General features: G+C 48.6%; 1 protein-coding gene across 3 annotated transcripts in view; it reads left to right on the plus strand.

The window, feature by feature from the left end:
• HK1 (hexokinase 1) overlaps positions 1 to 22825 on the plus strand; it is a 64630-nt gene that overhangs the window by 11306 nt on the left and 30499 nt on the right. For 2 of the 3 annotated variants that reach the window (XM_033130988.1, XM_033130986.1), the window contains exons 2-3: positions 10100 to 10262; positions 21945 to 22093. In XM_033130988.1, coding sequence (XP_032986879.1) covers positions 10100 to 10262; positions 21945 to 22093 — 312 coding nt within the window. Of the gene's footprint in view, positions 1 to 2975; positions 3229 to 10099; positions 10263 to 21944; positions 22094 to 22825 lie in introns of those variants that run through there. The other variant, XM_033130989.1, reaches the window with a different exon arrangement.

Here is a 22825-nt window from a genome sequence, read left to right on the forward strand (position 1 = left end):
CTCCCCACCCTCCACCCCAGCTGCTCAGTGTTGACCAACTCCAGCCACTTGGGAAGAAAATTGACCCAATAAAGTCATTTACAGTGACATATTAGGAACTTTTCCTGGTTTCCATATTTTCCCCATATCCTTTCATTTGTCTACCTCCTCCATCCTTGTTTGCATTTAAAAGAGCAACCCCAGAGAAGGCACTGCTAACCTGCAAGAAGAGCCCCTAACGCTCCCTGTAATGCCCACTCGTAGAGATTGTTCTAGCGTTCTCTCCCAGGCCCTGCCTGGCCGTATTGTAAGCAGATTATTTCCTTGATTGACTGACACATGGAGTTTGTCTTTAGCCATTATTCAGTCTCACTCATGTTTCCGATGTCCCGTGCCTTCTGGTACCCTCTCTGGATGGGTGGGGGGAGTGGAGTGGGAGACCCAGGCCGCCATTGTGATAAAGACACCACCTCATCGTTGCAAAGTTCTTTTCCATTTACAAAACACTCTCACGTGCTTGATTTAGTTGAGTCCTTCCAGCAAGCTTGAATACAGGTTATGTCTATCTGCGTCTTACTGCACGTGGGGCAGGTGAGCCTCAGGAAGTGGAATTGACGTGATCTTGGTGGCCAGAAAGCAGTAGGGCTGGGATGGGGACACAGGTCTGTCTGACACTAGTGGGAGCTCTCCCCGTGCGTGCAGAGCCAGGGCCATTGTGCAGGGCTCCACTTTCAGAGCAGTGCATTGCAGTGGTCTCCCCTTAGCAGCCGTCACCGACGGCTTCCATAATGGTCATGTGACCGGAAGCTGCACTATCCAGAACAGTAGCCCCCAGCCACGTGTGGCTGTTGAGCACTTGAAATGTGGCAAGTCTGGTTTGAAATGTGCCATTAAATATAAAATACACACAGGATTTCGAAGACTTTGTAATGACAGAAAGACATATAAAATAGGTCGATAATGATTTTAAAAACATTGATTACATGTGGGAATATTTTGGCTATATAGGGTTAAATAAAATGTTATTAAAATTAATTTCACCTGTTTTTTAGGACGTGGCTACTAGAAAATTTAAAATTACATGTGCGGTTTGCATTATATCCCTGTTGGACAGCGTTCTGCTAGACAGTAAACTTTGTGGCTCCCAGGTTTGGACAGGGGCACTCTGCATTTAAAACAGTGGGTTCCTGGGGTCCTTGGGCCTCGGTTTCCTCCTAAGACCAGGAGGCTGGAATCCATGATCTCTAAAGGATCCCTCTAAGCTTGAGCAGTGCTGTTCGGTGGACATCAAGTTCTCTGTGCCTCAGTTTCCTTATCTGTCAGAGGGGGTAAATGTGTCCTGCCTGACTATGCCCATTGATCAAATTAGAGAATGGGTGGGGAAACACTTGGAAAGTGTACAGAACTGTACAAATGTTATCATGGTTATTCAGCCATGGTTGTTCACATACCTGTAGGCACCGTGACACACATGGTTGGGGAGTGCAGCTTTCTGGATGACAGGGTAAGTGGCCAGAGCCCCGAGCGGGGCACCGATGCTGGGTACCATTCTGCCTCTGCCACCATGGATTTCTGAAAAGCCAATGTCCTAAGGAGTACAGTGTCACCGAGCTCCTGTGTAGGTGAGGGCGAGAGGGCAGTTTTTATGATTGCTGTTTACTGATGGAAAAACACAGAGATGGAATGACTTGCTGAAGGTTAGAGAGGGAGTCAGTGTAGCTGGAAAAGGCCTGAGGTCTTTTGATTTCTAGCTCCTACCCTGCAGTATTTGCAACTCATGGCTTTAGAGTCTGGTTGTCTCATAGTGAAAGCAAAACTCTGCTTTTCAGGTCATTCTTTCCCTCTTGTGTGGAGGCACCTGGGACATTGGGAACTGTGAGTCTGGAGCCTGGCCCCGGCCCAGCCACGGAGGCTCAGAGTGAAGCCTGTTGTTCTTGCCTAGCCACATTCCAGGGTTGTTCTGCTCCCCTTTAGGTACCAGGTGCCTCCTTTATTTTTAGCTAGTTCGGTATGACAGCTTTGTTGCCTTTCTCACCAGCCAGGAAGTACCTCTTAGGGCATACCAAGGTCACCAGGAGGACCTTGGGTAGACCTCAAGACCTCCCGCAGTCTTCCTGGCGAGAGAAGTCTGGGGTCAGGGACGGAGCACCAACGTTGGTGTTCACGCTGGAGCCGCCCTGGTTGCTGGATGCTCAGGGCCTGTTGCTTCACTTTGCGACCCCAGGTTCCTCCTGTGTGAAACGGGGTTGATAGCGCCCACCCTGCAAGTGTGTGGATTGGATCAGGGTATGGGAACCGTCCACGCTTCCTGTTTCATCTCAGCTCCTGGAACCTTAGCTTCTGCATCAAGAAGGGGGATCCCATTTTCCTCCTGAGTTGTTGGGAGTAAACAGAAGTGTCGTATGAACAATCCTGCTGCTTAATAGGTGCTCTGCCCACGCTCAGGGAGACAGAACAGTTCAGAAGCATAAATAAAACGGTAGAGAAGGCACTGAGAGCGGTGTCTGAACCTCGAAAAAGAGAGTGTGCAGAAGGAACCCCCCCTTGCAGTGTTTTAACATGCCAAAAGGACCCTTTGTGCTTTGCTGATGTTCGCACACACAGTTTTGACTCAGGAGCCGCTGAAGTAGAATTTATTTTCCCAAATACGTTTCCCCCGGTGACTTCAGGTATTCAGCAGCCTCTGGGAGGCTTGAGTAGCGGAGTGAGAACCTGATTATCTATAGGGCTCCGTGTCCGGGGCGCAGCCTTGAGATGCAGATGTTAGGAGAGGAAGGCGGGGCGGGGTTAGAGAACCCCTGGAACACTCTGTCCTCAAGGAGAGGCCCCACACAGGTCACCCTGAGGCCAAAGTGAGGGGCTGGTGCTGGAGGGCTGGGCCATTCAGGGAAGAGGAGTCTCGGGCCTTATCTGAGCCAACAAACCCTGCTGAGACTGCTGAGCTAGGCGTCACCGGAGGCCTTCCCGCCCAGCAGAACAGCACCCAGCCCAACTGAGAAGCCACGCTGAGGGCTTTGGGGGACACAAAGGGCCGGGAAGGTATGGCCCCTGCACCCCTGGCACTCATGCTCTAGCTGGAGGCACAGACCATGCACGTGTTGCTGCAGCGCCTGGGAAAGACTCTCACACTGCGACGTGTTCATCGGGGCAAATTAATTCCTACATGGTGACACCAACGGCCGAGGGGATGCCGAGGAGGGGAGCAGCCGATGTTGGGTGGGGCAGATCATGGCATGCCCTTCAGAGGAGGTGAGTTTGGAGATAGGCTTTGGGAGACAGACGGCATGGGGCATGGAGAGGCCATGTGCAGTCCAAGAAGCAGAACGGAGCTGGATCTGTGAGGAAGGACCTTTGGGGGCCAAGAACCACTGTCAGGGCCCCAGGCTGCCTGAGGGAAGGCAGGAGTGTGCTGGAAGTCGATGGTTCCTGTAGGGCACCCCCAAGGTCAAAATGTCTCCCGTTATGGCCAACTTCCTCCCTGTGACCAGCTGCTCAGAGTGGGACAGAAATGTGGGTTCCTCGGCCACCACCTGCAGCTGTGAGGGGTTGCTGGGCAGCCCCACGAGCCAGCGGCAGGCAGACGGAGGGGTTGGGCTGGCATACACCACAGCAGACGGTCTGTTGGGCCTGGACCTTTGGGCTTCCTATGGCTTTTGAACTACCTTCCCAAGATTGTGTGAGACTGGAAATGAGCAGAGGAGGCAACTTGGAGCTGGTGGGGGGTGAACAAGGCCTCCTACAAATCATACTTGCTTGGTGTGCCTTCTGCCAGGCGGGGAGCTGTGTGGCATTGGTGCCACCTGTGTTCCCACATCTCCCTGCTCCAGGGAGAATCCGGCCTGGGTTCTCCTTGAGTGGAGCAAGAAAAGTACAGAGGATGGAGCACAGGGTCAGGAATCAGGGAACTGGTATCTATCCCGGTTCTCTTGCTGAGCACTTAGAGAGCCTCTCTGGCCGCTTATATTTCCTTGGGCCGTTGCAAGTCAGGACATCATTGCAAGTGGTGCCTTATGTCTCCGGACGGGATAGTTTAAAGAGCAGGTGAAAGTGCTGTGCAAAGCAGAAAGACTTTTGTCCATCAAAGTCGTTGAACACACCCATGTACAGATGGAAGACGGAGGTGCCTACAGGATGGCCTAGCGTCTACCTTGCCTTGTCCATGCCCCATCCAGGGTCCTGAGGAAATCTAAGTATGGCTGTCAGTACGAGTCTTAGAGGCCGTTCCCAGAGGAAATAGGAAGGTAGAGTTAAGTAGGAAACCTCCTGAGTTTGTTTAAGTAGGAAAACCGTCCTCCAACATAAAGCTTTATTAGCAAGGATATCTCTGGGAAGATTGGGGGGAGAGCTCATACTTTTCACTTTTACGCATTTATGTGTTGCTCGAATATCTTTTAATAATAAGTAAGTATTACTATTGTTACCATAACTTAATATTAGTTGTTTTTATAAACTAATAAAAGTGCAGATGTTTCAGAGGAATTTGGCCAGAATCTTTCCTTTGCCATGGTTTCAGGTGTAGTGCCACCTACCTTTAGTTTTTTACAGATGGGTCAATAACACTTGGTAATCAATGCATTCTTCTAGGTATTTGGGGAGAAAGAGTTGGGGAGATGTGATTATGTCAGTTAGACCGGGGAAGGAGGGAGATGGCCTCCCTTTTGGTCATTTAGATGGGAGGATGGGAAATGACATTTGGTGCTTACTTTGTTCTTGGCACATTACTAAAATTTTCCCAAAAGCTGTCTGAGGTGAAAGTGTTATTATCCTCATCTTAAAAGTGAAGAAAGCAAGACTCAGAGAGTCTCGTCCAAGGTCACGCAGCTAATAAATGGCAGATCTTGGATTTGACGCTCTCTCTTTCTGTCTGTGGCTCTGTGTTCTTCCTACCACGTGAGAAAGAATGGAAGTGTGTAAGGAGAAGCCCAAAACGAGAGGTTAGACAGCTGCCACTTACAGGCCATGCGACTTTGCATGAGTCATGGCTCTCAGTTTCCTCTGCTATAAAATGGAGGTTATGATATCTTCCCTGCCTACTTCACTGGGCCGCTGTGCCTGGAGAAAAGGAACTAACATATTAAGCACCCGCTCCATGCCTGGTGCCGGGCATCCATGAGCTCATCTCTCCTCTTTCAATGACATCCAAATGGGCTAATTTATGTGAGAGTCCTGTGTGTAAATGGGAAAGCCCTTTGCAAATGGGAGTTGTTATTAAAATAATATTAATCACTCAGGACTCGTTCTCTTCTGAGTCAGTCTAGAAAAGAGAAGTGAATCCGATGTTGAAATCTGCCGTGCTCTTACGCAGGAGACCTTCTTAACCTTTCACGGTCAGCTCCCCAATTTCCTTTGCAAGTAAAGTGTCTCACTTGGAAAGTTCATTTTAAAGGCCTGCACCCAGCACCTTCAGTCACACCTATTGCTCTGCGCTGTTCTTGATCCTCATGGGAGAGGACAAGAAAGGGAGTGAAAATTTTCCATGGCCGTGTCCCCTGGGATGGGGTCAAAATGCCTGGGTCACCAGTGGTTACGCCTCCTGCCACGACTGGCCTGTTCACTTGGGCATGTCCAGTCTTGAATTGGTTTTTTGTGTATGTTCTCTTGGGAGCAGGCGGGGGGCTGGGGTCTGGCACAGAAATGTTTGAGTTTAGCCCAGTGCGGGGGCCCCATGGGTTTGTCCATTAGCTGGGTGGCTCTGGGCCAGGAGACTTGGCGAGGCTGTGTTCTCTCTTCTGATGTTTCCTGAGCTGTCTCTGCTGTGTTCCAGCCTCTGGAGATGCTGAGATCCTTCAGGCCCTCATGGTCCGAAAGAGGGACCATCTAGGACAAGTATGTGCACAGTATTTGGACACGAGTGCCCGCCCTGTGCAGCCAGCCTGGCTCCTGCCCTCAGGAGAAGGGTGTTCCATCTCCCTTCTAGAGAATGAGGTCCTGGATGCTGGACCAGGGTCCTTGTCAGTCTTGGCCAACCATCTGCAGGACCACACATGGCTTGTTGTGTTGGGGTCCTGGCACCTCCCCGTTTCCTTCCCAGCCTGATCAGAGTCCTACATGCTTACATCAGACAACCCTGTGTGAGAGGGAGCCCTCGGGGCTCTGGGAGTTCCTATCATGACTCCTGGGAGCCTCCGTTTTATGATAGACATCTTACGATAGACGTTCCAAAGGCGGGGGCTTGCAGCTTGAAGCTGCTAGAAGAGGTGCTGCGTTGTGCGCTCCCGTCACCAAAATGTAGAGCTGGAGGTTTGAGGCACAAGAGGGATTCTTTGGGTACCAGCATTTAGCCAGAGCAGTGAAGAAGCTGCAGGTTGGCGGGAGCATCCTAAGAGGAAGGATTGTGGAAGTGTGAGTGGGAGAGAGAAGGAGGAGAAGAAAAGATCTGGAGACGCAGGGGACAGAAATAGAAAAGTTGAAAAGGCCACAAACTCTGTCAGACTTCCAAAGACCGGAAGTTGGCCTTTTCCAGGTAGCACCCTTGCTGTCTCACCCCTCCCGGGCTTCAGGCCCCACGTTAGGTAAGAAATAGTAGCTGTCTCACTGGGTTTCTTGTAGAGCGCAGCCACACCAAGCTCTGGAACAGATGGGCAGGAGTGGTTTCCCTGACACCCTTCTTTCCTACCTTCTTCTACCACCACCCATTCTCTGCCGCTTTCCCAGGTGGACTGTGGCAGCCCAGGCAGCTGCCAGGCAGGGCTGGTCTGAAAAAGGGGGAGTCCTTTGTTCAGTGAGGTGCTGGGTAGGGTGGGAGAGTCCTGGGTCAGCCCCAACCCCAGGATCTCTGCTGGTTCAGAGGCCCCTCCTGAGCTCCCAAGGAAAGGGCGCCCCTCAGCTTATCCTCCTTCACATGAGATCCAGGAGTCCTCAAGTTGAGGGCCAGCTTTGCTCCAAGTGGTACCCTCTTTTTGGCTCCAGTTTCCACATCTCTTTGGAGAGGGGTTGTACCGCATGATGATTCGTGAATTTGAACCAAAAGAGGAAGGCCCTCCTTGTATAGACACTTGGGGGCCAGGTTCTCCCCTGTCCCCAGCCCGCTTGCTTATTTGAGCTTCTGGACTCTATTTGGCTTTGGCTTGGCTGTCCTAAAAGGTTGGGATTCTCGGATCAGTGTCCTGTGCTGGGCTGCACCGTGAGTTAGGAGGCAGGATGGCTATGGAGACACGGAGAGGGCCCTGCCTTTTCTAGAAGCTGCTTCTTGTCCAGCTGGGAAACCTCAGCAACTTTACTTGGGCCTGCCCTCCACAGTATAGGGGGACCAGCCTTCCCCCAGGGATGAGAACGATTGATTGTAGGGAGAATGTTAGTCTTGCAGGTAGGAGACCTGACTCCTGGCTGTGTGCTCTGAACTAATCACTTAGCTTCTTGGAACCTCAGTCTCCTTATCCGTAAAATGGGGATTAAGAATGTCTCTTTGAACAGGGTCGCTTTGAAGGTTAAATGACATACTAGATGTGAAAGCACTTGAAAACCACAGTATAACAATAAAGTATTATTCCAGCATTCAATATTAATTGAATTCCTCTTTTGTGCCAAGCGACTGGGTGAGTTCCAAATGTCTGTTCAACATGTTGCCTTTCTTTGGGGAACTCCCCCGTTATCAGAGGAGATGGAAATGTCAACAAGCAGATCACGATGATGTAAGGTGAGGAGTGTGGCAGTCGGAGCATGTCCAAAATGCTCGAGTAGCAGTGTGACAACATGTTATTGTATGGCCTCGCTCCTGTGCACCCGTGTTCTACCCAGCACACAGCTTCATCTTTCGGAAACACACGTCTCATTGTTGAATACTCATGAGTGTCATCCCAGGGCTCTCTGTGCTGTGGGGTCAAGTCGAAATATGTTTAATGGCTGATACTGCCCTGCACGATTTAGCTCTTGACGGTCTTTCCAGTGGTCTCACTTATACTGTGCACTCGATCCACCTGGAGTTTATATTTCTGTTCATCGCACAAACCACCCTCTTTTGTCTTGGGCCTTCACACATGTTCTTGCTTGTGCCCGGGTGGACTCTGACATCACCCCTCCATGAAGCCTTCTCTGGCTCAAGCTCAGTAGACCCCCAGTGCTCCTGTGGCCTCTCACGCACACTCGTATCGTGACTGCCTTCCCCTCAGCAGACTGTGGGTGCCACGGCAGCAAGGACTGCTGAGCCGGTGCTGCCAGCCTCGGCAGTAGAACAGAGCACGTCTGCTTCGAGGGCTGTGATTCTGGCAATTTCTAGTTCAGCTCTCAGTGGTTTCTGATTGCTCTTCTTTGCATTGTTTTGTCGCGAAGGGGAAAGGAAAAGGTGGTTGCAATAGAGGGGATTGGCGGTGGGGGCAGGATTGTCTCTGGCCACAGAAGATGCTGGGCAACTTCGGCCAGTGCCTGGATTGTCTGTGAGGCAGGAACAGGCAGGGCCTGGGGGAGCCGAGCCACGGAGACCAAAGCGAGAAGGCTGCCCAGGACCAAAATACGCAGATGTGACCTAGGACTGGGGACTCTGTGTCCTTGAGTCAGGACATTTCCAGCCACCCTGAAACGTGAGCATGAGATGCCATTCTCAGAAGCCAATCAGCGTCAAGGTCTTTTCAGCTCCATTGGGTCATAAATCTGTCTCTTTATCCACGAGGAGCCTTCCATATGCAAGGCCGCTTGCAAGGCACCGGGAGGTCGAGGTGACAGGTGCAGAGAGCTGTGGTCCGGGTAGACTGTGCAGAGACATCAGTGCTGAGGGGTCACCTCCAGCCCGAGGGACTCAGACATCTGTAGGAGCAGGTGACATTTGAGCTGAACATGGAAGGGTGGGTGAGATTTGGATAGCTGGGAAAAGAAGGAAGTACATTTCAGTAGGAAAGGCCAGCACCTACCAGGAATGGTAGAGGTGGTTTGGCCAGAGTTCAGGGAGCCTGGAGCTATACCTGCAGAGCACAGGTGCCTTGGACATGGGAAGCATTGCAGGGCTTTGAGCAGGGGAGTGAATTGACCAGGGTTGCAGTTTAAGAAGGCAAATGTGGCAGTGGTGGACAGGATGAGTTGGAAGGCCGGGGGTTACAGGTGGAAAAGCATGACAGTGAATGACTGAGGAATCAGGAATCCACGCACGTGGTTCTCAGGGCTTCCTAAGCCGACGAGTGGCAGAAAGAACGAACGGTGAGACAGAGTGACTTCTGGCGCACTCCACAAGGACAGGCGCCACGAGGACAGGTGCCCAGAGCCAGGCACACAGTATGTGCCCAATAAATTATTTTTAAGAGAATAAATGAGAAGATACTCTGACGGAAGAACAACCTGGGGGGCCTGAGGTTAGGAGCCTGGGAACCTTGAGGAGAAGGGGGAACCCAGGAAGAGGAGCAGCTTGGGTCTGTGTATTGCGTGACTTGGAAGCATGGTCATATCAGCCGCGGCACTCCGGCGTAGGAGCCTGCAGGGCTGGCTGTCTCCATACCTTCTGGGGAAGGTCTCTCTGCTCGGGGCCTGCCACCCCATGTTCTGAAGGCTTCCAGCCCTCTGGCCACCATTTCTACCTACCTAGAAATCATGCCCGAGAAAACCCACCACCAGCACTGTCTCCCGTTAGTAATAATGGCCAATGTTTATTGAACACTTTCTGTGTTCTTAGTGCTTCGCCATCTCATTTGATCTTACAACATTCTGTGAGTTTATCATCTCAGGTTTTTAGTTAAGGAAATTGAAATTCATGGTAAGTGACAGGGCGGGCATTGGAACCCCCTGGAACTCTCGTTCTTCACCTCTGAGGCACTGCCATCCGTGCGAGGGTGAGCCAGCTACTTTTCACAGGGGGAAGGAGTTGTGTGGAGGCTCAAGGTGCTTCTGGCATGTACTTGGGGGTTGAAGGGCAACTTCCATGTAACGTCTGAGGATTGAAAGGGACCTTGGAGATATCTGGTTCATTTTACAGGGGAGGAATTGGGGCTCAGAGCATTTATAAGTGTGCTCTGAGTGGCACGGTTCATGGCATTTTAATGACTTCCCCTTGTGTGATGTGCCAGCATGGTGGTCATGCCCAGGGGAGTTGGATTATCTTAGGCAGGTGGCACCTCACCTTCCCTGTCCTCCCCCCGCCATACTGAACTGAAATGACCTTCCTCAGCCTCACTCTCCTTCCTTCTCATCCTTCCCCCAGATTGACAAGTATCTCTACGCCATGCGGCTCTCCGATGAAACTCTGATAGATATCATGATCCGTTTCAAGAAGGAAATGAAGAATGGTCTTTCCCGGGATTTTAATCCGACAGCTACAGTCAAGATGTTGCCAACGTTTGTAAGGTCCATTCCTGATGGTTCAGGTGAGTCTCTCATCCAGAGATTGTCTCCAAGGGCTGAATACTCTGTGAAAACATCCTTCTAACTTTCTTTCATTTGTTCATCCATTCACTCACTCATCTACTCACTCATTCATTCATTTACCATTTCATCCATCTGTTCTCTCATCCATCTTCCATTCATTGTCCACCCATCCTCCATTCATTTTCCATCCATCCATCCATCCATCCATCCATCCATCCATCCATCCAACGTAGGTCTACTGAGCATCTACTGTGTGTCAGGCACTAGGGAGACCGAGGTTGGACAACACTGACTGTCTAGTGGCTTGTGATAAGAAAGGGGAATATTTATGGACCTTCCAGATGCTGCGTAAGACCTTAACCGATGCTTATGTCTCCGGAACATGAAAGGCTGCAGAACACATGAAGAGATCATTTTAGGAGAAGCTCTTCATCAGGGCATCAAGCCCTCCCTACAAATAAGTAGCAATCCTAGTGACCAGGTGGGTCGCAGACTCGGAGGGCAGATTCAAGTCCCCATCTGAACAAATGTCATAGATGCTAAATCAAGGTAGCCCCCAACACGGAGAAATAGCGAGGGAAAGTAGAATTAAAGAAAAACATTAAATTATCCTGTGTATCTCATGCCCCACAGTGGGGAGTTGGGGGGCTCCACCCCCGCACTTGGCAGAGTGGATGCTGAGAAGGGCACAGCCCGGTTAGTAGTTTGCAGGGGTGGGTGTGCCTGTTTGGGCAGGAATCCTACTCTGCGCTGTGTTCTGAGCTCTACGCGGGGGTTCACCTGCTACATGCGAGAGAGGGAGAGAAGGAGGTCAAGTTTCTCTGGGGTTGTGAGTACATGCCCTGAGAGTCGGGTCCTCACATACTCCAGTTATTTCCTCCCTGCTCTGGAGGCTCGTTTCAAGCCGTGACGTGGGGATCTGGGAGGCAGCCTGCAGAATGGACGTCAGGAAAACTGCAGCTGTTGCAGCTGATGTGCATGAAAGATTGGCAAGTGCATGCCCTGTGGGAGCAGACTGGCCTCAGTGGGGGAGCCCTGCTGTGGCTGCAACTGATTTTTTTGTTTGTTTTTTAAAGATTTTATTGCGGAAGGGGAACAGGACTTTATTGGGGAATAGTGTGTACTTCCAGGACTTTTTTTTTCCAAGTCAAGTTGTTGTCCTTTCAGTCATAGTTGTGGAGGGCGCAGCTCAGCTCCAGGTCCAGTTGCCATTGCTAGTTGCAGGGGGCGCAGCCCACCATCCCTTGCTGGAGTCGAACCGGCAACCTTGTGGTTGAGAGGAAGCGCTCCAACCAACTGAGCCATCCGGGAGCTCAGCAGCAGCTCAGCTCAAGGTGCCGTGTTCAATCTTAGTTGCAGGGGGCGCTGCCCACCATCCCTTGTGGGAGTCGAGGAATCAAACCGGCATCCTTGTGGTTGAGAGCCCACTGGCCCATGTGGGAATCGAACCGGCAGCATTAGGCAGCAATTGAACCATTCAGCATTAGGAGCACGGAGCTCCAACCGCCTGAGCCACCGGGCTGGCCCTGCAGCTGGTCTTTAGAAGTCCTGAATGAGATCCAGACACGTGTGCTGTTGCTTCATGCATACACACTGGCATTTGTATCTCTGATGGTTCTTGACTATTTAAAATCTACTCCACCTCCATCCTTTTGTTTTCCTTGAGGTCTTGGTTACCAGCGGTTTTATTTTTTTGATAACTACCAAAGAGATTCTGGCCCTCAGAGTGTGGTGTGCCCCAAGTTTTTGTTCTGATGTTCCTGGCTTTATAGTTTACTCCTTCTTTCTTCCAGCCCTGGATGACACCCACATCAAGGAGCATTTGAGCCTTTCCAGAATTAGCGGGGTTCTGTAGGAGAGGGGTGGCTGTGCCTGGTGCCAGCTGAGAGAAGAGGAAGGGTGTGAGCAGCTCCCAGGGCCCCTGCTCTGGCTTTGCTTGGGAGACCTCACAAGGACACCTGATGTCTGCAGGGCACCTGATCCTGTGTGACTGGCCCAGGGCTAACACTTCCGAAAAGAAGATGTTTTCAGCCGGACCCTCCCCTCCAGCCAGCATCCCTGCCCAGGACCGGATGTCAGCAGGGGATGCTCTCCCTCACGCTTTCCCTAACCATTTCCAGGTTGAGGGTCTCAAAGTGTGATCCAACTCTACGAGTAATCTAGGAATTTGCCCCCATCAGCTACTCTTCAAAACAAGGCTCAGGACTTAAGACTTATCTGGGAAAAACAACATTCTGGAGCCCTCTCTTAGAGATTCGTAACAGACACCAAGTACTGTAAGCCTGACAGAACTGCAGGAAGGAAACCTGCTTAACCCAGCTTACCTGCCTTTTCCCCAGACCTGTTTGATCTTCCCCCCACATTTCATCTGAGATGCTTTTTTATTTGAGTATCTCTGAAATCAGCAGGGCATTTTACAATAACCACATCTTTATTGTTGGCAGCGTTTTTTCTTTCTTCACATTCCGTAAAATAATGATGTGTCTCACATTCAGTGGTGCCTTAGTGGGGTGACAGACGTGGGAATAGGCCACGCTGGGGATTCCTGTCCTAGGGTTTGTGGAGCCTGGGCCTCATGCCTCCTTTGGAGCCTCTCTCTTCTCCAGTGTGGATGGGACCAGATGTTTAGGGCCTCTCAGGAACACGGCGTGGTGTTGAGAACAGGACGAGGAAGAGGAGGTGAAATGAAGCCCTGCAGTATAAGGACCACCTTCCTGTGCAGAGGGCCTGGGTCTGCCCGCCTGCACTCAGCGCCCTTCCTTGCCCCCTGCCACCCTTCTTCAGCCCTCTCCCAACCCCCCTCACTGTTTCTTCCACCCTGTGTTAGTTTCCAAGGCTGCTGTAACAAGTACCACAAGCTGGGTGCCTTGAAAGAACAAGAATGTACTGTGTCACAATTTTGGGAGCTACAAGGCCCAGATCAAGGTGTCAGTAGCTCCCTCGAGACTGTGGGTAGAGCCCTTCCTTGCCTCCTCCAGCTTCTGCTGGTGGCTGTCAGTCCTTGGTGTTTCTTGATTTGCAGCTGCGTTACTCCAATCTCAAGGCTTTGTTGTCACATGGTGGTGTTTCTCCTTGTGCCTCTGTTTCCACGTGACGTTTTCCTCTTACAAGGGTACCGATCAGATTAGGACCCACAGTAAGGACCTCATTCAACCTGATTCCACCTGCAAAGACCCTGTTTCCAAATAAGGTCACATTTACAGATACCAAGGGGTTAGGACTTCATCATAGCTCTTTTTGGGACACAGTGCAACCATAACACACCCTATAGTCTTTCTTCCGATGGCTGTTCCTGGTATTCGTGTGCGGGTGCAGTTCAGGAGCCCTGGGGCCCACACCTCCTCTTGGAATGGCTTCTGCTGCCCCATCCTGACACATTGATGCCAAGGCCTCGGACTCCTGATCCCAGTCCAGTCCCTGCCACTTGGTGACAGAAGTGCCTCCGTCTTCACCTCCTCTTCATTACTTATCAACCCAAACCAGGTCCCCTAGAGTAGTCAGAATGCTGGTGTCCTTCATAGCACACCATGGTGCTGTCCCCTTTTTGAAATGTTAATTACTGCTTCAACTGTATAATTAGTCAGTGACAGAATTAGTGGCGATCCCAAACCACTGAGGGATAATTGGACTCACCTCGGTGGAGAGACGCCCCTTAACTGGTGATGGGACTTCCAAGTCAAAGGGAGAAAGAAACCTTTCCTTTCCTGCTGACCTTGGCCCTGATGGACTGGACTCAAGAATTTTCAAACTCGGCCGATTTTTCATCGATGTATTTGCCCATTTTCATTAATTTTCCCCCCTTTGGACATTTTTCTTATGCGCCGTGGTTTTTCTTTAACTGCTCTTTGGTAATCTATATATTATTATTTTTTAAACCCTAAAGTGGCTTTTAGCCGCTTCATATGTCTTTTGGAGTAGGAAAGGTATGAATAATAAATAAAAGAAGGAAGGTATTGAAGCCTTTTTACTCTGGTGATGTGGCTGAACAGAAGTCTCTCTTCAAAGCTGACCCGTCTCCGGAAGAGCTACTGCCCTGGGTCCAGCCCCCTCAGAGGACCCAGACCGCTCTGTGTCTCGTTTGTAAAACCTCCCCTTTTTCATCCTCTTCTCATTTGTCACTGAGAAAATTGTAAATACCAATTAGATTATAAGCTTTTGAGGACAAATTGAGTTGAATATTTCCTTGTTTCTGCTTCCTGGTTTCTAGCACGCTCTTTACCCAGAGGATAAGTTAAAGAATATTCGATTTGTGTGTGTGGTCACAGTTAATTTTGGGGGACTCAAATATACCCAGTACTACTTTCCAGCCAAACGCAGGAAAACATTTCATTTCTTTTCCCACAACATTTGGGCTGGTCATTCTCTGTCTCGGTTTCCTTATGTGGGGAGATGGGATTATCTCAAAATCCTATCTTTGAAATCTGAATGTCTAGCGTTCTAGTTGGGTTTTGATGAAGGTGTAGAACTCTCATCAAGTAGCTGGATTACAGACAGCAGGGAAAGCCTTTGGATCTCATGTGCAGAATTAATCATCGAGAAGGGCAAAGGTAGGCATTTCATGAAAGTGGTTTTTGTTTGTCCTGTATTCCAGCGCAGGCCTGGACTCGAGAGACATCTGTCCCCGTGTTTGTTTTTCATTATTTGCTGGTAATAATGGCTGTCATTAGAAAGTGGAGAATTGCCAGGGCCCCTTCAGATGCTTTGTTTAGTGAGCCTTCTCTAGCAGAACGGTTCTCCTGGCTTCAGTGGAAATGGGAAACGTGGGAAGAAGTCACAAGTAGGAGGCACCAGCAGCAAAAAGGAAGGTTAAGGCCAAAGATTTAAAGAGGAAGATGGAGGGAAGCCCACCACTGCAAAAAGAGGCTGAACTTGAAATTAAAAGAAAAAAAGAAAATAAAAGCCCAGAACACTGGATTCATCTCTGGCTCTGCTGCTCATTATCTGTGTGACCTTGGAAAAGCCACATAACTTCTCTAAACCTCCATTTCCTCATCTGCTAGGTTCGTACAAAAGTAATTGCAGTTTAAAAGGTTTAAAAATTGCAAAAACCGTAATTACTTTTGCACCCACCTAATAAAATGGGCATGATAATCCTTGCCCTACCTGCCTCAGGCGGCCAAGAGGATCAAATGAAAGTGCTTTGGAAACAGAAGAGTTTCTGTGGGTCAATTATGCTCTTCCTCACTGTTGTAGTTTAATAACTGACTTTGTAAGAAATTTTTGGGAAGGCCTTTCCCAACTGATGGGCCAGTCAGAAGACGCCCCACCCATCAGGCTTAAGTGTGTAGGTCTAACCCTGGAGGAAAGAGGTAGTTTTTTGGAATTCACTGTCATCCTTGTGATGTTATAGGGGGAGGAGGAAGGAAAAAAGGCAAGCTGTCTCACCCCCACCCTAATCTCCCCCAAAATGCGGATGATTTGCAGACAGCAGCTCTGGCGCCTCTGCAGTGGGCTGACTAGACACCGCAGCTCAGCATCAGGGAACAAGCCTTAGGTAAAAGGGTTGATAGACCCTCCTTGTTATAAGGGCCAGTAGGTATTTGGGAAACTCATTCCCTAATAAAGGATATTGAACTTGGGAACCTTCTGCTTGTAGCTGAAAGAACTCTTAACTCCAATTTGTATATGTAAAAGAGGGAAAATTCTAGGTTCATATAACTAGGAAATCTAGTTGTAAGTTGGCTTCTGTATCCGGGGACTCACCTGTCTCTTATTCTTTCAGTCTTTGTGTTGGCGTCTTCCGTAGGCCACCTCTCCCTTAAGTGGCAGAGACAGCCCTGGTAGCCCTAGCAGACACCTCACCTCAGCGCTGGTGATACTAGTGATGGTCTTGGAGAGGGCGATGATTGGCTGACTTGGGTCATGTGCCCATCCTGAACCAATCACGGTGGCCAAGTGGGTGACTGGATACTCCTGGACCACACATTGGTCCCCTGGAGCTAGAGCAGGGGGTTAGTCCCACCCCCAACCTCAGATATAAAGCCAACAAAGTTTACCAGATAGCTTGTTGCCCTTACCAGAAGTCATTGCTTGGTGTCCTTTGTGTGGCCGAGAATAGGACCAAACAAACCATGTATCTGACCCAGGCAGTTCTTATTGAATCAGCAGCAGACACTTAATGATTACCTGCTGTGTGCAACTCAGTACTAGGGGAGGGAGGGAAGCATGTTAAATTGCCTTTACTTTCAAGTTGCCTGTCATCCAACTGAGGAAAATGAGACATATACCCATAAAAAATAATGAGCATCACAGTAGTTGCAAGAAAAGGTAGGGCCACAGGTGTGGCCATGAGAAAGTCATTCAGCTGGTTTCGTTGGAGCTTCCTAATCCATCAACCGAGAAAGTGAGTTAATATTTCTCCCATGTTTCTTGAGCTGCAAATGTGATTTATAGACGAGGTGCCAACTGCCATTTCTTTAAGCGATTACAAGCACACCCTGCAACCAGGGTCCCTGCTCAGGGAAGGGTCAGGAGCTGCACTGGGCTTGACAGGGACCCCTTGTTAACTGCCTTCAAGGAAAAGCCCCTCTTACGCCATCAATTCCCACTTCTAGGTGTATGACGTGTCCGGCATTTAGCGTTGTCCTGACAGCTCAAGGCCATCTTTCCTAGTCACCTTCTCTGACCCTAACTTCCTGGGACCCCGTTGACCTGTGCTTTTTTTTTTTTTTTTTTTTTTTTAAAAAAAAAGGAGCAGTGGAGAGCTGGGCTGGACAGACCCGGGCAGGAGGCTGGGCTGGGACAGGGTCTTCGCAGAGCTGCAGCCGTGTCGGCCAGCCCCACGCAGCCGAAGGCCAGACTGCTCCCACATCATAAGCAGCTGAGGTCATTTTCACTTATGCTGCTTGAGACACTCCTGGCCTGGGTCCTGCAAAGGTGCTGCCTGAAACCTGAACCCTTCCTGCCAGAGGGGCTGAAAGCTCTTACCTGCTCTGCGTAGACATTTGACACCAATAAGCAGAAATCCGCCCCCTTTCCGCCCCCATCACCTGGAACTTGAGCACAAGAACCTGCTTGCACTTAGATCTTTGATTCAACTGAAAATGAGACTTTTTACCAGGTTGGCAACTGAAAAGTTTCCTGTGCTACTTTTTAAAAAGTTACGAGGAAAGCCAGTGTAAAACATGAAATGAATAAATGTGTATTTAAACATTGAAACAGTAAATCAAAATGTTGAAACAAAAAGTACCCATAATTTTATCCTAGCAGTGTTCACTTTTGTGCCTATTACTTCCCTATGCATAAGCGGCTTCTAGTTGTTTAACAGACTGAGTTTTCATTATCTTCACTGAAGAACACAGCAAAACCAAAAGCTGCAGGGAGTCATGGATATTGAAGCTGCCCCCAAAAGGAATGTAGCCAGACCAGATGTGCTGAAGTCTCACTCTGAGGCCATCCTTTGAGGCTGTCCTCAAGGTCTGTCCAGGAGACAGCTTTAGCCAATGGTTATGAATTTGGGCTTTGGATTTGAATTCTGCCTCTGCTGCTTACTGGTTGTATGCTTGGCTAAATTACCTAACCTTCCCGGCCTTTATTTGTATATCTGTAGAATGGGGATCATAATAGTGCCTATTTCCTAGGGATGAGTGGGTTAAAAGGAAAGGGAAGCATATGAAGCACTTAGCGACTGGAGTATAGAAAGGTTCCGCGAACGTTAGCTGGGGGTAAAATAATGTGCTTTTGATATTCTAGTCATTCACCCTCCTGCGAGAAGCCACCTCATGTGGAATTCAGTGTTTTAACCTGGGTCAGTGTTTCCCACAAATCTATAACACGTGCTTCCTAGCTTTCTCCCTTGGTCTTTTTCCTTTAGCCCACAGAAGCAATTTAAAACCAGTGGCTTCATGTGGTGTATCTACACAATGGAATACAATTCAGTCGTAACCAGGGGTGAGATACTGATTCATGCTACAACATAGATGAACCTTGAAGACATTATAGTAGGTGAAAGAAGCCAGACCCAACAGACCACATATGTATGAGCCTGTTGACATGAAATGCCCCGAATAGGGAAATCTGTAGAGACAGACAGTAGATTAGTGGTTGTTGTTGGATAACAAGGGTTGGGAGGAAATGGGGAGTAACTGCAGATAGGTACGTACGCGGTTTCTTTTAGGGTGACAAAAATTTGCTAAAATTAGTGGTGATGGTTGCACAACTCTGTAAATATACTAAAATGTACTAAACTGTACACTTTAAAATGAGTGAATTGTATGATAAGCGAATTGTTTCTCAGTAAAGCTGTTATTTAAAAAACCAACCAACCAGCCAGTGGCATAACTGCTTCAGGATTAATGAACAGCAAGCAGAGGTGCCATAATTGAATGAATGAATGAATGAATGGGCCCCCAACGCCTGTGATCAAGCAGCTACCAGGCATTTATTGAGCTGTCCTGGGAGTCAAAGGCAGATGCAAAGAACCCTAAGTTGTGGTCCTTCCCTCAAGGAACTTGAGAGAGGATAAGAACAGGGATAGCCAGTGTTAAGAATTCTTTGGTTTGTTTATTCATTCCTTTACAGCCTTGTTAGTTCAAGTATTTGCTGAGCTTTTACTGTATGCCAAACACCATTCAAAGGTCCAGAAACAGAGCAGTGTCAGATCTTACAGCTTAGTGGAATCAAATACAAAGATGTATTAGCTTTATAAAAGAGAATGCTTTAAAAAACAAAAACAAAAAACAACCATTACTTTAAAAAATAAAAAAAGCTCAAGAGACCCCGAAGAGCCAAAACAATCTTGTAAAAGAAGAACAAATTTGCAGGACTTTCACTTCCTAGTTTCAAACTGTACTACAAAGCAACAGTAGTAAGGACAGTATGGTGCTAGCGTAAGGAGAAACATATACATCAGTGGATCAGAATTTAGAGTGCAGCATGTCAATTATATTTCAATAAAACTGAGGGAAAAGAAGAAGTCAGAGTTCAGAAGTAAATCCATACTTTTATGGTCACTTGATTTTTGATGAGGGTGCCAGACTATTCATTGACGGAAAAAATAGCCTTTTCAGCAAATGATGCTGGCATAAATAGATATCTACGTGCAAAAGAACGAAGTTGGACCTTTACCTCAGATGATAAACAAAAACTAAAATGAATCAGATACCTAAATGTAAGAGCTAAAACGGTAAAACTCTTAGAAGGAAACATAGGAGTGAATCTTTGTGGATTTGGCAATGGATCTTATAATACATAGATAATGACATCAAAAGCACAAACAACAAAAGAAAAGAGATAAATTGTATTTCATCAAAATAAAAAACTCTTATGCTTTAAAAGTCATCATCAAGAAAGTGAAAAGACAACCCATAGAATGAGAGAATATTGGCAAATCATCTATCTGATAGATGATTTGTATTTAGAACATAAAAAACTCTTACAACTCAACACTAAAGAGACTACTCAATTTTTAAAATGAGCGGGGGATCTGAATAGTAGACACTTCTCCAAAGAATGTAAACAGATGGCCAAGAAGCACATGACTAATGCTCATTGTCATTAGTCATCAAAGAAATACAAACCAAAATTTAAAAATGGGTAATAACGGGCTGGCCCGGTAGCTCAGGTGGTTGGAGCGCCAGGAGCCGTGCTCCTGACAACGAGGTCGCGGGTTCGATTCCCACATGGGCCAGTGAGCTGCGCCCTCTACAGCTAAGACTGTGAACAACAGCTCTCCCTGGAGCTGGGCTGCCATGAGGAGCTGGAGGTCAGCCTGAGCTGCTGTGGAAAATGGTGGCAGTTCCTCAGAAAGTTAAACATGGGTTACCATTTCACATGCAATTCTACTTCTAGTTGTATACCCAAGGGAAATAAAAACAGATGTCCACACAAAAACTTGTGCACAAATTTTTGTGCACAAATATTCAAGAGCATTGATCATAATAGCCAAAAGTTGGAAACAACTCAAATGTCATCAACAGACGAGTATCAACAGACGAGCAGGTAAATGAAATGAGGTATATCCGTCTAGTGGAACATTATTGGCCATGCAAAAGAATAAAGTACTCATCCATGCTACGTCGTGATGAATCTTAAAAATACTTTGCTAAGTATAGGAAGCTGGTCATAAAAGGCCCATACTGTATGATTCCGTTTATATGAAATGTCTAGAAATAGGCAAATCTATGGAGACAGAGTCGATGAATGGTTGCTTAGCGGTGTCGGGGATGAGGGACTTGAGAGGTGAGAGTTAAAGAGTACAGGATTTCTTTCTGAGGGGATGAAAATGTCCTAAAACTGGTTTGTGGTGATGGTTGCATAACTGAATATACTAAAACCCATTGCATTGTACACTTTAAGCAGTTTGTGGATTATAGCTCAATGATGCTGTTACCAAAAAATACATAATAAAGAAGATACTTTCCTAGGAAAAGGAGATGTCCCAAGCAGACTTGTATTTACTGTTACAGGATTGAGGCCTTAGTGGACCACTGGTGCTCAGGATGGGAGGGGTGGCTGTCACCCCTGGTGTGATATGCGTTGGGACAGTGGGAATATCACCCTGGCATCAGAAGTAAAATGAACAGATTTTAACTGATTTTCTGGGAGCACGTGTGAGGGTAACTAATGAGAAATAGGGTAATGTTTGACGGTCGCTTACTGGTTTGGTGCCCATGCCTCCACCGTTGGTGCTCTGAGTTGGTCTTGGCAGACAGTGCCATCATCTGGCCTGCTGGGGCCCATCCCTGGTACTGCACACATTGGTCCTGAGGGACGTTATCATGTCAGGCCCGTTTACTCTTATGTGACCAAGAGGGACTTCTGTTGAAAACGTCCTCTGGGTGGAAACAACCCAAGTGTCCATCAGTGGATGAACGGATACACAACATGTGACATGTCCATACAACGGAATATTATTCGGCCTCAACAGGGGGTGGAATACTGACACGTGCTACCACATGGATGAACCTTTGAGGCTTCATACACAGTGAAATAAGCTAGACACCAAAGGACAGCTATTGTATAATTCCCCTTGTAGGACGTATCTGGAATAGGCAAGTTCACAGAGACAGGGACTGGAGGGAGGAGAAACGGGGAGTTATTGCTTCATGATTATAGAGTTTCTGTGGGGGGTGATGAAAAGGTTTAGAAATAGACAGTGGTGATGATTGGAGAATATTGGGCGGGTGCTTAGTGCCACTGAATTGTACACTTAAAAATGGTTACAATGGTAAATTTTATGTATATTTTACCACAATTAAAAGAAATATATCCCCTGGAGAATAATTGCAGCTCTGGCCTAGCCATAATTGGTGTCTGAGATGACATGGAAGGAACTCAAGTTATGGGATAACCTCAGAGGCAGGGTTTCTCTGAGTTGAAAAGCTGTTTGTATTTTTAATGTATGGAAAGCAGTGCTGTTTTCGACTAAAGGTAAGGAAGTAGAGAAAGATGGGGCGGGACTTGGTGCTTAAGTCAGTACTTCATCCCCCTGTTGTCAGGAGTGAGGGAGCAGGACCACTTGAGGTGTTTGCCTCAGGGTGCTGGGCTGGGAGCACGTGTGGCTATTCCAGACCGGGAGGGCAGTAGTCAGATAAGGTTGGCATGACTCCTGCTTTCTGGCCGGAAGTGCCATGTGTGTGGTAGGGGGAGGCTGATAGCCGGACCCTGCCGAGAAGTGGCAAAGTGTGGAGCCTTCTTGTAACACTTGAATCTGATGCCATACCTGTTGTCTCCCCAAACAGAAAAGGGAGATTTCATTGCCCTGGATCTTGGTGGGTCTTCCTTTCGAATTCTGCGGGTCCAAGTGAATCAAGAGAAAAACCAGAATGTTCAGATGGAATCTGAGATGTATCACACCCCGGAGAACATCATGCACGGCAGTGGAAGCCAGGTGGGTCCCTGCTCCCTCCAGGAACCAGACCCCAAAGCCCCTGAGTCCCTGGAAGGAGTCCATCGTAGATGCACGTGGAGAAGGACTCCTGGAAGGAAGGATGTGACCGCCTGAGGACACCCTGCTGCCTGGGTATCCTGGTGGCTGGGAGGGGGCTGCAGGGACTTTCACAGGGGGTAGGTTGTGAAGAGGGAAGCCCAGTAGCTTGTTGGGTGAGTGCATTCACCTCCCAAGGAGCCTGGGATTCATTCTTCAGCGTAGGTTAGCTGAGTCCTTGCCTGAAAACGTTCCTTCTGAGTCATTGGTCTCCTGACTCACTTCACCGACGTACAGGCCTGCAGGGTGTGGCTGTCACCTGTGGGGCAGCAGCAATTTGTGTGTAGCCCCAAGGCTAATCAAGGGCTCCTGGCCACCTGATTTAATTAGCCTCCTATGAGTCCTTGGCACAGAAAGCAAAGAGAGCAAGGCCTTGATTGGGAAACCACCGACCCCTCCTCTCTCACTCGGTATCCAAGCTCCACCCACTTCAGGGTGCCCCCCCGGGAAGGGCTGCCTCCCATTGCTGGCTGAGTGGCTATTGGTCCTGCTCAGAAGGGCCTGTCCACCCCTCTCCTGCCCATCTGGTTGCGGTGCGTGGTGGGTCCCTAGTTCCCTGAGGACCCTGTGGGCAGGGTTCAGGCAGCCCCCAGTCAGGTGTCCAGTCATTTCTGTGTCCTGTAAGTTCCAACCCCT

This window comes from Rhinolophus ferrumequinum, chromosome 16 (genome assembly GCF_004115265.2).
Source record: "Rhinolophus ferrumequinum isolate MPI-CBG mRhiFer1 chromosome 16, mRhiFer1_v1.p, whole genome shotgun sequence".
Classification (NCBI taxonomy): Eukaryota; Metazoa; Chordata; class Mammalia; order Chiroptera; family Rhinolophidae; genus Rhinolophus; species Rhinolophus ferrumequinum.